The 15,701-nt window shown below is 45.0% G+C and overlaps 1 protein-coding gene across 2 annotated transcripts in view; it reads left to right on the top strand.

The window, feature by feature from the left end:
- Positions 1 to 14,357, top strand: part of LOC141121670 (uncharacterized) — a 271,996-nt gene extending 257,639 nt beyond the window's left edge. The window contains exons 1-7 of one of the 2 annotated variants that reach the window (XM_073611358.1): positions 2,680 to 2,774; positions 4,792 to 4,915; positions 5,032 to 5,129; positions 5,211 to 5,384; positions 5,464 to 5,670; positions 9,714 to 9,855; positions 13,129 to 14,357. In XM_073611358.1, the coding sequence (XP_073467459.1) occupies positions 2,688 to 2,774; positions 4,792 to 4,915; positions 5,032 to 5,129; positions 5,211 to 5,384; positions 5,464 to 5,670; positions 9,714 to 9,855; positions 13,129 to 13,955 (1,659 nt within the window). In that variant the 5' untranslated portion in view covers positions 2,680 to 2,687 and the 3' untranslated portion in view covers positions 13,956 to 14,357. Of the gene's footprint in view, positions 1 to 2,679; positions 2,775 to 4,791; positions 4,916 to 5,031; positions 5,130 to 5,210; positions 5,385 to 5,463; positions 5,671 to 9,713; positions 9,856 to 13,128 lie in introns of those variants that run through there. The other variant, XM_073611359.1, reaches the window with a different exon arrangement.
- Positions 14,358 to 15,701: the final 1,344 nt, after the last annotated feature.

Here is a 15,701-nt window from a genome sequence, read left to right as displayed (position 1 = left end):
ATTGGAATATTGAGATGAAAAGAGGAGAGGTATATGAAGTAGTAGGGGGAGGTCATACTGAATAAAATCACCAAATATAATAGAACACTATAATAGTAATATGAAATTATACTTTTTTTTTTCCTTTTTCTCTGTGTCTGTTTTTTATAGATTGTTTGATACACGTAATAGGGTGCTGTAAAGCCTCCTTCTTAAATTATATTTTGAATAATGTGTTGCAGGAAATGAGTTTTGGTTATGAATAGATAAATGGGTGTGGGATCATTGTTTGTTTTTTCTCTTCTTCCTGAAGATGCTGGGGGGGGGGGGGGGGGGGGTATTGTGGTTTTTGTTAATGAAAGGATTTCTATAGATACCTTGTGCAATGTGTAGTTTTCTGTTGTATGCTTGAATGTGTCTTAATAAAGGAAAAAAAAAGTGATTATAAAAAAAAATATACTGCAGTAAAGGTGCACTAATGCACATCAATATACTGCAGTAAAGGTGCACTAACGCACATCAATATAATGCAGTAAACGTGCACTAACACACGTCAATATACTGTAGTAAACGTGTACTAACGCACATCAATATACTGCAGTAAACGTGCACTAACGCACGTCAATGTACTGCAGTAAACATCCACTAACGCACATCAATATACTGCAGTAAACATGCACTAACGCGCATCAATATACTGCAGTAAATTTGCACTAACGCACGTCAATATACTGCAGTAAACATGCACTAACGCACATCAATATACTGCGGTAAAAGTGCACTAACACACATCAATATACTGTAGTAAACGTGTACTAACGCACATCAATATACTGCAGTAAAGGTGCACTAACGCACATCAATATACTGCAGTAAACGTGCACTAACGCAGATCAATATACTGCAGTAAACGTGCACTAACGCACATCAATATACTGCAGTAAAGGTGCACTAACACACATCAATATACTGTAGTAAACGTGTACTAACGCACATCAATATACTGCAGTAAAGGTGCACTAACGCACATCAATATACTGCAGTAAAGGTGCACTAACGCAGATCAATATACTGCAGTAAAGGTGCACTAACGCACATCAATATACTGCAGTAAAGGTGCACTAACGCACATCAATATACTGCAGTAAAGGTGCACTAACGCACATCAATATACTGCAGTAAAGGTGCACTAACGCACATCAATATAATGCAGTAAACGTGCACTAACGCACGTCAACATACTGCAGTAAACGTGCACTAACGCACGTCAATATTCTGTAGTAAACATGTACTAACGCACGTCAATATACTGCAGTAAACATGCACTAACGCACGTCAATATACTGCAGTAAACATGCACTAACGCACGTCAATATTCTGTAGTAAATGTGTACTAACGCACATCGATATACTGCAGTATATTGTACTGCACACTAACTAACTAGTAGCACTGAACAGAACCCTGTTTTCTCTATCTCCACTCCAATATTACGAATCATCACTCTGTAAATGGCTGCTGTGGGTGGGAAGGTTCCTTTTATAGAGGGGGTGGGTCTATGAGCAATGAGCCATGATTGGGCACAGTCATCATTACTTACTCCAACCATGGCTCTGACAGTGTTCTGTGCCCTGATTGGGCAAATGCTTTATTGCCTCAGTCAATCAGGGCTTCCAATGCACAGTGCATTGTGGAGCACTTGGCGGGCCGAAACAAATAAATCATTGAATAATTTTGCCTCATCAGTATCCAGTGATAAATCATCAAGTGACATCAAAGTCCATTCAATGTCTCCTTTATACTTCAATAAATGATATCGCCACCAATAAATGTCACAAAAAGCTTCAGAGCTTCTTCCTCCAAATCTTAGTATATGCTCCAGCAAACCGTGCGTAGTGGACTACAAAACACCTCCTTCCCCAAACACCAATCCTCTGCTCTCTTGGTGCTCACACTCAGATTGTGCGCTTACCAGACCTCCATTACCCTCTTAATAAGTGAGTGCACAATATGGTTGCCTCCTCATCCCTTTAAACCCGAACACATATTAATTACACAGGTTCTGTGGCTGATTAAGGTGTTAATTAAACTCACTTGGTGCCTTATCTGCATTTAATTACCCTCAGAACCTGTGCAATTCAAAGGTGTTCAGGTTTAAATGGATGAGGTGGCAACTCCAGTCCACAATAGCTTTGGAGCAGCCTTTCTCAAACTTTTCAACACTGAGGAACCCTTAAAATAATTCTTCAGTCTCGGGGAACCCCTGCTAAAAATTAAAAATCTATAACTCATGATACATTAGTGTGATGGTCAGTGGGAAGAATGCTCCGTACACTTATGGTCCTTGGGAAGAATTACCCCCTTACAGATAGCTAAAAAGATCAATGGTGTCAATGGGAACTTATCTGAGAGGCAGAAATTGACTATTGCTCAAGGAATCTCTAGCAACTTCTGAAGGAACCCTGGTTGAGAAACCCTGCTTTAGAGAAACCCTGGCTGGGAAAGGTTAGACTAGGCAGTAATATATTTCTACTCCCCTTGGTGGGAGTGGAGATGACCCCATCTATAACGATATACAGTACATACATACACAGCACAAGGCCGTGTTCACACTATGAGATGCTTCTCTGGGCTGCAGTTCCTCTGAGCTCCACAAGATGGTGATCTCACTTCTACCCAGACAGGAAGTCTCTATGGAAGACAGGAAGTGATGTCATGTACAGACAGGAAGGTCTGGGTGAGAGGTGAGTCGGGAGGAAGCAGAGAGAAGACATTGCTGGAAGTGGCAGCAGAGGAGGTAATAAGATCTTATTTTCTATTTACACCCAGTAACCCCCCGTCATGTCCGTCCTCTTCCTCCATAGTCACTGTGATGTCTTTTATCTCCAGCAGATGATGATACACACATATATAGTGTGGAAACCTAGATTAACCCCTTCAGGGGCAGAACATTTCCCCACTTATGGGGCCGGAACATTCTCTTCATTTTGGAGATGTGTCACCTTTCCCACCAATCACCTTCTCACCTCATCAGTCTATACCAGGGCTCTCCAAACTTTGGACCTCCAGTTGTTCAGGAACTACAATTCCCATCATGCCCTAGTCATGTCTGTGAATGTCTGAGTTTTACAATGCCTCATGGGACGTGTAGTTCCACAACAGCTGGAGGGCCGTAGTTTGGAGAGCCCTGGTCTATACTAATGGATTATACCACTTTTGGGGGGGGGGGTTATTTAGGGGGGATTGGAATATGTATGTCTTTTTATTTCATAAGCTTTAAATAGGAAGAAAGAGGAAAATGTAATTTGTAGTAAATGTATTGAAAATTTCTCCATAATGATCCCAGTCTCAGATATTCATCCTAAAATGTGACCAGTAAAGCCCCCGGAGTACATGGAGATCACAGGAATATGACGTGCCCTGGTGAAGCCCAAAGACAACATTCATATGTCAGTTTAGGAGTCGTGGAACGCACCCAGGAGAAATGATTGTCAGAGAATCATATGACATCACACTGACCTCACAGCTCCTCCTCCCAATGTACCTCCACCCAGAGTTAATGAATCCTATGACATCACAGCCCCTCCTCCCAATGCCCTCCAACCAGAGTCAGAGAATCCTATGACATCACACTGACCTCACAGCTCCTCCTCCCAATGCCCTCCAACCAGAGTCAGAGAATCCTATGACATCACACTGACCTCACAGCCCCTCCTCCCAGTGTACCTCCACCAAGAGTCAGAGAATCCTATTTTTTTCCGATTGTCACGCACCTTTCCTGAAGCTGAAATGCCTGAGAGGGCTCTCTTTTGCGGCTGAGTGCTCAGTGCCCTTGAAGGTGATAACAGGGAACACAAAGCCCAAAGAAACAGGGATTGCCAGCTGTGCCACAGATGAGAGATGGTGGTGTGCAGATCTCTCTGTGGGTGGATACCAGATGAGGTGAACAGTAGGACCCAGAAGGGCTGATAGTGGTGCAGGTTGCAATGGTAAGTGCAGCAGGCTGGATACAGTAGGTAAGTACTGCAGGCTGGAGCCACGGGTGAGTACTGTAGGTAGGTACTCCAGGCTGGGTACAGCAGGTAGGCACCAAGGCGGATCACAGCAGAAGGCATAGTCTGGAATGGTAGCAGAGGTCAGTAAACCAGTGGTCAGCAGATCGGGTATCAGAGTCGCAGTTAGGCAAGCCGGGGTCATACACAGGACAGGAGACAAGAGGAGATCCTTGCATAATCCGAGGTCAGAGCTGGGAGCGAGACAAGAGGTTTCCAAGGGCAAGACGGGTCGATAACCGGTGATCAGAAGAAAACACAGGACCAGGAAGCTGAAGACCATGCGTTGTTTGCCGTCACCACACACGTTCGCCATGGCAAACGTGCGTTCGCATTACGTGTGTGCGCATTTGTGCGGGCGTGGCCATATTGACTCCGATACCCGAGGGTTGGCTAATGTGCCAGGTCTGTGGGCAACTATCTTACAGCTAGTTCCCCGACACCGATGCTCTTAGGATGTGGACCCTTTGCATCCTCACAGCCAAAGCAGAAATGTTGATCCTGTATTTAATGTAATGATGTCAGAATTCCATATGCCAAGCCTTTAACCTACAGAGTGTTGGGGTCCCTGAAGTGGGGCTTTAATAAAACACAGACCTGACTGGTGAGGTGAGGAGGATTTTGTGAATGTCATTTCGTTTTACTATTTGTGAAATCTGCAGGAGGGATAGGAGAGGTGAGCGGTGCTGGGAATTCTGGGACATTATCCAGTAACAGACAAGGGATGTGTCTGGATGGTGACTGTATCATTGTGTGTGTCAGGTTCCTATAAGGTGTCAGGATGTCACTGTCTATTTCTCCATGGAGGAGTGGGAGTATTTAGAAGGACACAAGGATCTCTACAAGGACGTCATGATGGACAATCAGCCGCCCCTCACATCACCGGGTAAGAGGAGACTTTATTGTAAAGGAGAGAGCAGTACGGAGGGTCCACCTAGATCCCCCATCATCTGATAGACGCATTGAAACAATGTATTCAGTCAGTGTGTGTGTTTCCTACAGATGGATCCAGTAATGGGAACCCACCGGAGAGATGTCCCCATCCTCTGTATTCCCGGGATTCCACACAGGAAGATCACACCATCCCTCACCATCATCAGGTAGATGAGGAACAGTCACTGATAGTTATGATTGATACACAAGTGCGTTGGTTACAATGAATGTTTTATTATATCTTTCAGAGTGGAAACCTCGGAGTTGATAGTATTGTTGTTAAAGAAGAGTATAAAGAGGAGGATGAAGAGTATGGAGTGATGGAGACCTCTAATACCAGGAACCCACCAGAGAGATGTCCCCATTCTCTGAATTCCCGGGATTCTACACAGGAAGATCACACCATCCCTCACCATCATCAGGTAGATGATTGACAATTTATGGTATTTGTGATTTATACACAGCATGTTTGTTACAATGAATGTTTTATTATATATTCAGTGCGGAGACCTTGGGGATTATAATATTATTGTTAAAGAAGAGTATAAAGAGGAGGATGAGGAGTATGACGTGATGGAGGAGTTTTCAGAAGGACACAATGATATGATGGAGCCACCTAATACCAGGAACCCACCAGAGAGATGTCCCCGTCCTCTGTATTCCCGGGATTCCACACAGGAAGATCACACCATCCCTCACTGTTACAAGGTTGGTGGGGAGGAGCTTATTAAACACAGACTCATGGAGACAATGTGTGGGTTTTTTATAATTACATAGTCTGGTTGAAAAAAGACACAAGTCCATCTAGTTCACCCAATAGTGGGACAAAATAAATAATGTAAATATATCTCACAAAAGTAAGTACACCCCTCACATTTTTGTAAATATTTTATTATATCTTTTCATGTGACAACACTGAAGAAATGACACTTTGCTACAATGTAAAGTAGTGAGTGTACAGCTTGTATAACAGTGTAAATTTGCTGTCCCCTCAAAATAACTCAACACACAGCCATTACTGTCTAAACCGCTGGCAACAAAAGTGAGTACACCCCTAAGTAAAAATGTCCAAATTGGGCCCAATTAGCCATTTTCCCTCCCTGGTGTCATGTGACTCGTTAGTGTTACAAGGTCTCAGGTGTGAGTGGGGAGAAGGTGTGTTAAATTTGGTGTTATCGCTCTCACTCTCTCATACTGGTCACTGGAAGTTCAACATGGCACCTCATGGCAAAGAACTCTCTGAGGACCTGAAAAAAAGAATTGTTGCTCTACATAAAGATGGCCTAGGCTATAAGAAGATTGCCAAGACCCTGAAACTGAGCTGCAGCACAGTGGCCAAGACCATACAGTGGTTTAACAGGACAGGTTCCACTCAGAACAGGCCTCGCCATGGTCAACCAAAGAAGATGAGGGCACGTGCTCAGCGTCATATCCAGAGGTTGTCTTTGGGAAATAGACGTATAAGTGCTGCCAGCATTGCTGCAGAGATTGAAGGGGTGGGGGGGTCAGCTTGTCAGTGCTCAGACCATACGCCACACACTGCATCAAATTGGTCTGCATGGCTGTCGTCCCAGAAGGAACCTCTTCTAAAGATGATGCACAAGAAAGCCTGCAAAGAGTTTGCTGAAGACAAGCACACTAAGGACATGGATTACTGGGACCATGTCCTGTGGTCTGATGAGACCAAGATAAACTTATTTGGTTCAGATGGTGACAAGCGTGTGTGGCGGCAACCAGGTGAGGAGTACAAAGACAAGTGTGTCTTGCCTACAGTCAAGCCTGGTGGTGGGAGTGTCATGGTCTGGAGCTGCATGAGTGCTGCCAGCACTGGGGAGCTACAGTTCATTGAGGGAACCATGAATGCCAACATGTACTGTGACATACTGAAGCAGAGCATGATCCCCTCCCTTCAGAGACTGGGCCACAGGGCAGTATTCCAACATGATAACGACCCCAAACACACCTCCCAGATGACCACTGCCTTGATAAAGAAGCTGAGGGTAAAGGTGATGGACTGGCCAAGCATGTCTCCCTAAACCCTGTTGAGCATCTGTGGGACATCCTCAAACAGAAGTTGGAGGAGCGCAAGGTCTCCACCAGCTCCGTGATGTCGTCATGGAGGAGTGGAAGAGGACTCCAGTGGCAACCTGTGAAGTTCTGGTGAACTCCATGCCCAGGAGGGTTAAGGCAGTACTGGAAAATAATGGTGGCCACACAGAATATTGACACTTTGGGCCCAATTTGGACATTTTCACTTAGGGGTGTACTCACTTTTGTTGCCAGCAGTTTAGACATTAATGGCTGTGTGTTGAGTTATTTTGAGTGGACAGCAAATTTACACTGTTATACAAGCTGTACACTCACTACTTTACATTGTAGCAAAGTGTCATTTCTTCAGTGTTGTCACATGAAAAGAGGTGTACTCACTTTTGTGAGATACTGTGTATATGTGTGTGTGTATATACAGTGGGGACGGAAAGTATTCAGACCCCCTTAAATTTTTCACTCTTTGTTATATTGCAGCCATTTGCACAAATCATTTAAGTTCATTTTTTTCCTCATTAATGTACACAAAGCACCCCATATTGACAGAAAAACACAGAATTGTTGACATTTTTGCAGATTTATTAAAAAAGAAAAACTGAAATATCACATGGTCCTAAGTATTCAGACCCTTTGCTGTGACACTCATATATTTAACTCAGGTGCTGTCCATTTCTTCTAATCATCCTTGAGATGGTTCTACACCTTCATTTGAGTCCAGCTGTGTTTGATTATACTGATTGGACTTGATTAGGAAAAGCCACTCACCTGTCTATATACGACCTTACAGCTTACAGTGCATGTCAGAGCAAACGAGAATCATGAGGTCAAAGGAAGTGCCTGAAGAGCTCAGAGACAGAATTGTGGCAAGGCACAGATCTGGCCAAGTTTACAAAAAATTTCTGCTGCACTTAAGGTTCCTAAGAGCACAGTGGCCTCCATAATCCTTAAATGGGATGACCAGAACTCTTCCTAGAGCTGGCCATCCGGCCAAACTGAGCTATCGGGGGAGAAGAGCCTTGGTGAGAGAGTTAAAGAAGAACCCAAAGATCACTGTGGCTGAGCTCCAGAGATGCAGTCGGGAGATGGGAGAAAGTTGTAGAAAGTCAACCATCACTGCAGCCCTCCACCAGTCGGGGCTTTATGGCAGAGTGGCCTGATGGAAGCCTCTCCTCAGTGCAAGACACATGAAAGCCCACATGGGGTTTGCTAAAAAATACCCGAAAGACTCCAAGATGGTGAGAAATAAGATTCTCTGGTCTGATGAGACCAAGATAGAACTTTTTGGCCTTAATTCTAAGCGGTATGTGTGGAGAAAACCAGGCACTGCTCATCACCTGTCCAATACAGTCCCAACAGTGAAGCATGATGGTGGCAGCATCATGCTGTGGGGGTGTTTTTCAGCTGCAAGGACAGGACGACTGGTTGCAATCGAGGGAAAGATGAATGCGGCCAAGTACAGGGATATCCTGGACGAAAACCTTCTCCAGAGTGCTCAGGACCTCAGACTGGGCTGAAGGTTTACCTTCCAACAAGACAATGACCCTAAGCACACAGCTAAAATAACGAAGGAGTGGCTTCACAACAACTCCGTGACTGTTCTTGAATGGCCCAGCCAGAGCCCTGACTTAAACCCAATTGAGCATCTCTGGAGAGACCTAAAAATGGCTGTCCACCAACGTTTACCATCCAACCTGACAGAACTGGAGAGGATCTGCAAGGAGGAATGGCAGAGGATCCCCAAATCTAGGTGTGAAAAACTTGTTGCATCTTTCCCAAAAAGACTCATGGCTGTATTAGATCAAAAGGGTGCTTCTAAATACTGAGCAAAGGGTCTGAATACTTAGGACCATGTGATATTTCAGTTTTTCTTTTTTAATAAATCTGCAAAAATGTCAACAATTCTGTGTTTTTCTGTCAATATGGGGTGCTGTGTGTACATTAATGAGGAAAAAAATAAACTTAAATGATTTTAGCAAATGGCTGCAATATAACAAAGAGTGAAAAATTTAGGGAGGTCTGAATACTTTCCGTCCCCACTGTACATGGTGATCATATCCCCCCCCCTTTTTTTTGTACATGGAGATCATATTCCTCTTTAGTCTTTTCCTCTAAAGTTCCTCTTTAGTCTCCTCGTCTCAAGAGAGAATAAATTCAGTTCCTCTAATATTTCCTCATAGCTGAGCTCCTCCATGCCTCTTATCAGCTTGGTTGCCCTTCTCTGCACTTTCTCCATTTCCCCCGATATCCTTTTTGTGAACTGGGGTCCAAAACTGAACTGCATATTCCAGATGAGGTCTTACTAATGATTTGTACAGATGATGTCTCGCTCTGTGCAGCCCATACCTCTCTTATACAAAAAAAAAGGATTTTACTTGCTTTGGCAACTGCAGCTTGGCATTGCATGCTATTAAGCTTATGATCTACCAGACCACCCAGATCCTTCTCCACCATTGATTCCCCCAGTTGTACTCCCCCTAGTATGTAATATGCATACATATTCTTAGCCCCTAAGTGCAGAACTTTACATTTATCAACATTAAACCTCATTTGCCACATAGTTGCCCAATTAGAAGAGTGCATTGAGGTCAGCTTGTAAGTTGGAGACATCCTGTAAGGACGTTTTTCTACTACATAGTTTGGTGTAATGTCAGAATAATAAAGCTTATATTTTACAGATGATATTCATTCTCATTTTCTTGATTTAGAGTGGGGATCCAATCGATATAGAATTTAAGGGTAAAGTAGAAGAAGAAGAGAGGTATGTGAAGGATGATCAGCAGTCTATGGAGGAATATGGAATAACGGTGAAATTTATAGAGGAGGACACTCCTACAGAGATCAGTACAGGTGGGTCATTAACACTAAATACATTCCTCCACCCATACTGCTCACTGATTGGTCCAGAGTAGGGCAAGGACTGGGTGATATCAGCCTGTAATCCCCTGGTCACTTTCCTGAGCTGTGTTCCCCATCCTGTATTCCTGTATTTCTCTCGGATAATCTTCCTTCTCTGTGCTGCAGACACAATTTATGTATCCAGACTGGATTTATGGAGATTCTGGGGTTCAGCTGGTAGAAAAATTTTAATTTTCACCATAGGTGTTACTAGAGCTAGGCACCTAGGTTATGAGTCTTGGGTCTTCTGAAATATGCCCAGGTCTAGCAAGATTTTTGATAGAACAATTCTCCCAGGATAACTTACTCTGTTGTCTGCTGGCTGTGCCAGGTGGAGGGATATGTCTGTATAGTCTCAGACCCAAGTCACCGAGTGCAGTCTCAGGAGATGGGAGGCAGCGGTGTGGGATCTCTGCAAATTGTCTCATGTAAACATTTAAGCTTCCACTGATTACCAATATTATGAGTCCTGACCCTTACACGATATAATTTATATTGTACATTACATACTCCTGACCAGGGCCAGTACAAGGGAGGGGAGGTGGAAGGGCATGGGTGCCTTGGACGGGACAGTTTACTAGAGGAAGTGAGATGCAGGTGAAGTGCTTCTAAGACCTTTGTGTGTGTGTGACTAACACACTGGGCGGCCATCTGGCCGCTAATATCTGTGTGCTCCTGCACCCGGCGCAACATTGGCATAACCCAGCCCTACACTTCCCTGTCAGCAGAGATACCCCGCCTGACAGGGGCTTTGTAGTCCTGGCCTGGTGTAAGGTCATGGAGAAGCCGGCCACCTTGCCGGAGGAGGGATTGGAGAGGACCCAGAGGAGAGGAGCATAGAATGCTGCTGCCAGAGCTGTGAACTAGAGGAGCCACCGACCTGAGGAGGAACTAAACACTGTTAATCCCACAAGTAAGCAGATTCCCATCTGCATATGGAATTAACTCCTTGGATGGGGGGGGGGGGTGCTGAATTGAATGGAGGTTAATTACCCATGGTATTTGTAATATGCAGCATGGGGGGGTTAATGCATTGCCACTGATCACTGATGCATTAGTGACCAACCATTGGCAGTTAATTAACCCCTTTGTGCTGCATTAGTCTAACCAGTGCCACTAATGCAGCACAAAGGGGTTAATTAACTGCCAATGGTCGGTCACTAATGCATCAGTGATCAGTGGCAATGCATTAACCCCCCCAATGCTGTATATTACAAATACCATGGGTAATTAACCACTTGCTGACCGGTCACAGTACATATATTGCGACGGGGTGGCAGCTGCAGGTGTACGTCTCAGCCGTTTCAGTCTGGGTTCACACATTAGCGAACACAGACATCACAAGTGATTCACACCCGCACTGCTGTGCCGTTCGCATGCGATATCTGTGCAATGTGAGTTCAGCCGTACAACCTGTATGGCTGAACTTGCATTGGATTCCCACACAAAAAAGGTACAGGGACTTTTTTTTTTCCTGCACTGGAATCGGATCGCATGAGTGTTCTTACCCTTGCCATCCGATTCCTGTCGGAAATCCACAGTTCGCAAAGCGATCTGTGAACCGTTCTGGGGGTGTCATTAACATTGTATTGACACCCGCAGCGGTTCATAGAAGGCAGTGTGAACACACATTACACATTGTTAGGCACACAATTAACTCCTTGATTGCCCTTAGATGTTCACCCCTTCCCAGCCAGTGTTATTAGTACAGTGACAGTGCATATTATTAGCTCTGATGTATTAGGCCCCTTTCACACTGGGGCGGTAGGGGGCGTCGGCGGTAAAACAGCGCTATATTTAGCGCTGTTTTACCGCGGTATTCGGCCACTAGCGGTGCAGTTTAAACCCCCCGTTGGTGGCCGAAAAAGGGTTAAAACCCCTCGTATAGTGCGGCTATAGCCGCGGTATTACCGCGGTATAGCCGCGCTGTCCCATTGATTTCAATGGGCAGGAGCGGTTTAGGAGCGGTGAATACACCGCTCCTTCACCGCTCCAAAGAAGCGGCTGACAGGAGATTTTTTCTTCTCCTGCTAGCGCACCGCTTCAGTGTGAAAGCCCTCGGGCTTTCACACTGAACAAACAGCGGAGGCTGTTTAGGGGCGGTTTGCAGGCGCTATTTTTAGCGCAATAACGCCTGCAAACCGCCCCAGTGTGAAAGGGGTCTAAGTGTCACTGGTGATGTGGCAGTTAGTTCGTTCCCGCAAAGTGTCAGTTAAGCCAGGTACACATGGGCCAAATGTCGGGAGACAATGGGCAGTTAGGAAAAAACTGACTAACATTTGGCCCGTGTGTATGTCGGTCTGTCCAACAGAAGCTGGCCGTTTGGCGACTCCCAATCAGTGCTCTTAGCCAATGGCCGAGAGCGCTGATCAGAGTGTTCTGGCGGGGGGGGGGGGGGAGTCAGAACACAACAACTCAGCAGGGGAGATCTGGGGGGATGCAGTTTGCCATCTTCCCCTGGGCACTGGATGACCTTGTCCCGGCACTGCTTCTGACCCCTGCACTATATACTCTATGTTGTACATTACATCATTCTGATACTATATAGTCCTATCTGTTGTATCTCATAGAATATGTTGTCCATTACATAGTCCTGACTTCTTCTCTCTCTCATCCACTGCTGTATAGAAACATAATATAAATTCTCTTCTGTTACATTTCCTACCAGCTGGACATTTTATATCTGATGATTTGATTGGAGCACAGACTTTTACATGTTGATAATAATGTGATAACATCTTCAAACTTTGGAACCTTAAACAGAAAGGGATAATGAGGGAGGAGTCAATAACCCAATGATGGTGGTCTTCAGGATCAGTCCAGTCTTCATCTTGATTGATCTCCCCCCATCCTCACTCTCTGACCTCTGGTGGGGCTCAGCCCCGCTATTATTCATGACTAAATCATGGACTAAATAAGGAAGTGCAGGGCTTTTTGTGTTGGGAAGATGGCAATGAGTGATAGAGGGGGTGGGGACACTCATCCTATAATCCCCTCATCACTGTCACTCCTATAAAAGACAGTTCTTGTTGTTTCCTCACTCTCTGACTAAGGTCCATGAATAAAGAAATGAACTGGTAGGAGATCAGAGGACCCATTTACTAGTTACCTTGAGGGGGGAATTGTAAGATCCTCAGAGACAAAGCTGCCTGATGTGGGCGGAGTCCTGGTTTAGGGGAACCAATCTGCTCATGTCTAGTAATAATCTTTTTATTTCTATTTTAGCAGATGGACGGGAGATGAGGAAAACCTCAGAGGATTGTCTCACTTTGTCTCCAGACTGTAAAGTAGAAGATGAGGACATCACACAGTATAGTCCAGGAGAAAACCCGGCTACCTCAAATGTCCATCCGGCACCACACAGTGTAGATGGTCCATCGTATTCCTCTTATCCTGAGGAACCTCAGACTGTGAGGGATGGTGCCATCCTTCCAACAGATAAGAGGTTTTCCTGTCCTGAGTGCGGGAAGGGTTTCCGTTCTAAATCCCATCTTAATGTACATAAAAGAACCCATACAGAAGAGAAGTTAAATTCCTGTCCTGAGTGCGGAAAATGTTTCAGTCGTAAATCCGGTCTTAATGTACATAAAAGGTCTCACACAGGGGAAAGACCATATTCCTGTTCTGAGTGCGGGAAATATTTTTCAGTGAAGTCCAATCTTTACACACATCAAAAATCTCACAAGGGGGAGAAACCATATTCCTGTCCTGATTGTGGGAAATGTTTTTCTGAGAAGAATAGTCTTGGCAGACATCAGAGATTGCACACGGGGGAGAAGCCGTATTCTTGTCCTGAGTGCAGGAAATGTTTTTCACAGATATCTAGTCTTCACAGACATCAAAGATCTCACACAGGGGAGAAGCCGTATTCCTGTCTTGAGTGTGGGAAATGTTTTATACAAAAAACAGATCTTGTCAAACATCAGAGGTCTCACACGGGGGAGAAGCCATATTTCTGTTCTGATTGCGGGAAATGCTTTTCGCAGAAGTCAGATCTTTCCAGACATCAGAGATCTCACATGGGAGAGAAGCCACTTTCCTGTCCTGAGTGAAGGAATTGCTCCTCATTGAAGTCCTGTCTTCCTGTACATCAGGGATCCCACACAACTCTCGAGGTGTCTTGAGTGCGGGAAATGTCTTCTATATGAATGTTGCTGGACATCACAGCTCTCATGTGGGGAAGAAGCACACCCTGATATACACCTCAGATATACTCCATAGCTGATCTTCATCATGTAAGAAACAGTTCATAAGGAGATCAGAGATCACCAAAGACATGGATGAAGTGTTGTACCGTGTTGGCCATTGATAGCAGTAGAAAAATAAAAATGGAGTCATTACGTTTCATTGGCTGAGTACATTTTGTGGTGTAAGCTTTCACAAATAGAGGTAGAGGTCTGTGGTTTTTTTTTTTAAAGAATTTGTTGAATAAATATGACACACATTTACCAGTCCATGATGAATATTGTCTGTATTTTATTTAATATAAGGATGTCCTATGATCATCTAGTGGCAATAGTGTCGCACTGCGGTACTAATACCGCATTGTGGACACCAGATGGAGTTACACTCTTGCATTGCTAGGCACTTCTCTTGGCTGCCGGGGCACTAGATAGTGAAAGTGGTTCTCAGGGAGGCCTAGGAGACTTTCTTGCATTGACTAGGAGATGCCGGGATTCTTTCTTCACCCCCCCCCACCACCACCACCTCCAAACACTGGGCTGCTTGTGTTCATGTGCAGAATGGCTGGGGAACATCAGGAGTGAGGCTGTGCTGTGATGTCCATATCAGGTGGCACAGAGTATTTATGGAGAATCTCTGAATGATTTAAGCAGATGGCAGTGTTTTTCCCCACAGACACACACCCCAGATATGCATGGTTGCAACCTGGAACACGCCAACTGTTAGACACAGTGACTGGTGGCAACACATACATACTCCTTCCTGATGGGGGACAGCGGTGGGCACTGACAGGCTGGGTGGGTGATCGCCTGGGGTAACCAGTGCATGGTGCTGTCCCAACTGACCAGGATCACTGTATCAGCATGTCAGAAACCATGAAATCAGACCGAGACAGAAGTACAGGTAAATCACACTTGTTTAATAATAAAAGTAAATAGAACAAACGTAGTCAAAACATAGCCGGAGTTCTGGAACCGGAACGGATAGTCAGACAAGCCAAACATCAGGGAGCCAGAGATGAGCGTAGTGGAACAGCAAGCAGGATCTGGAGCCAGAAGGGATGTCAGCCAAGCAAGTCTTTTAACAGGAATGCAGGAGACTGTCTCTGTGATGTTGACTATGTTTGTTTTATTTACTTTTATTATTAAACAAGTGTGATTTAACTGTACTCTGTCCAGTCTGATTTCATGGTTTCTGACTGTAGGCGAAGGCCGAGATCCCCTGGGCTGGATGGCTTAAGTAGGCAGGACTGACGAGCAGGATATCATCAACAGCTGAGTACCTGTGGAGAGATAGGAGCTTGCAATTAGCCAACAGCTGAGCGGCCAGCTCAGAGAAGGAAGGGTTGAGCCCGCCCTGACACAGCATCAATCTCACTATATGAGTTGGCAGCCCTTATGTCCACAAGACAGCAGAGAGGTGAGGTCAATGTCTCCTTTTGGGGCTCTGATACCTAGGGGCAACTTTCCTACAATTCCTGAGTGATTATGGAGGACTCTGCATTTGCTTGGCTGAGGGACAGCATAGCTTCTGGAATTGAGCTGGTTGGACTGTGTAGGTAGCAAATGTAGGCATTTCTCTTCCCCCCCTCCTTATTATTGGTGGCAACCTGATGG

Source organism: Aquarana catesbeiana, unplaced genomic scaffold (assembly GCF_042186555.1).
Source record: "Aquarana catesbeiana isolate 2022-GZ unplaced genomic scaffold, ASM4218655v1 unanchor228, whole genome shotgun sequence".
In the NCBI taxonomy this organism is placed as follows: Eukaryota; Metazoa; Chordata; class Amphibia; order Anura; family Ranidae; genus Aquarana; species Aquarana catesbeiana.
The sequence above is the reverse complement of the archived record's forward strand: the minus strand, read 5'-3'. Positions and strand labels throughout refer to the sequence as shown.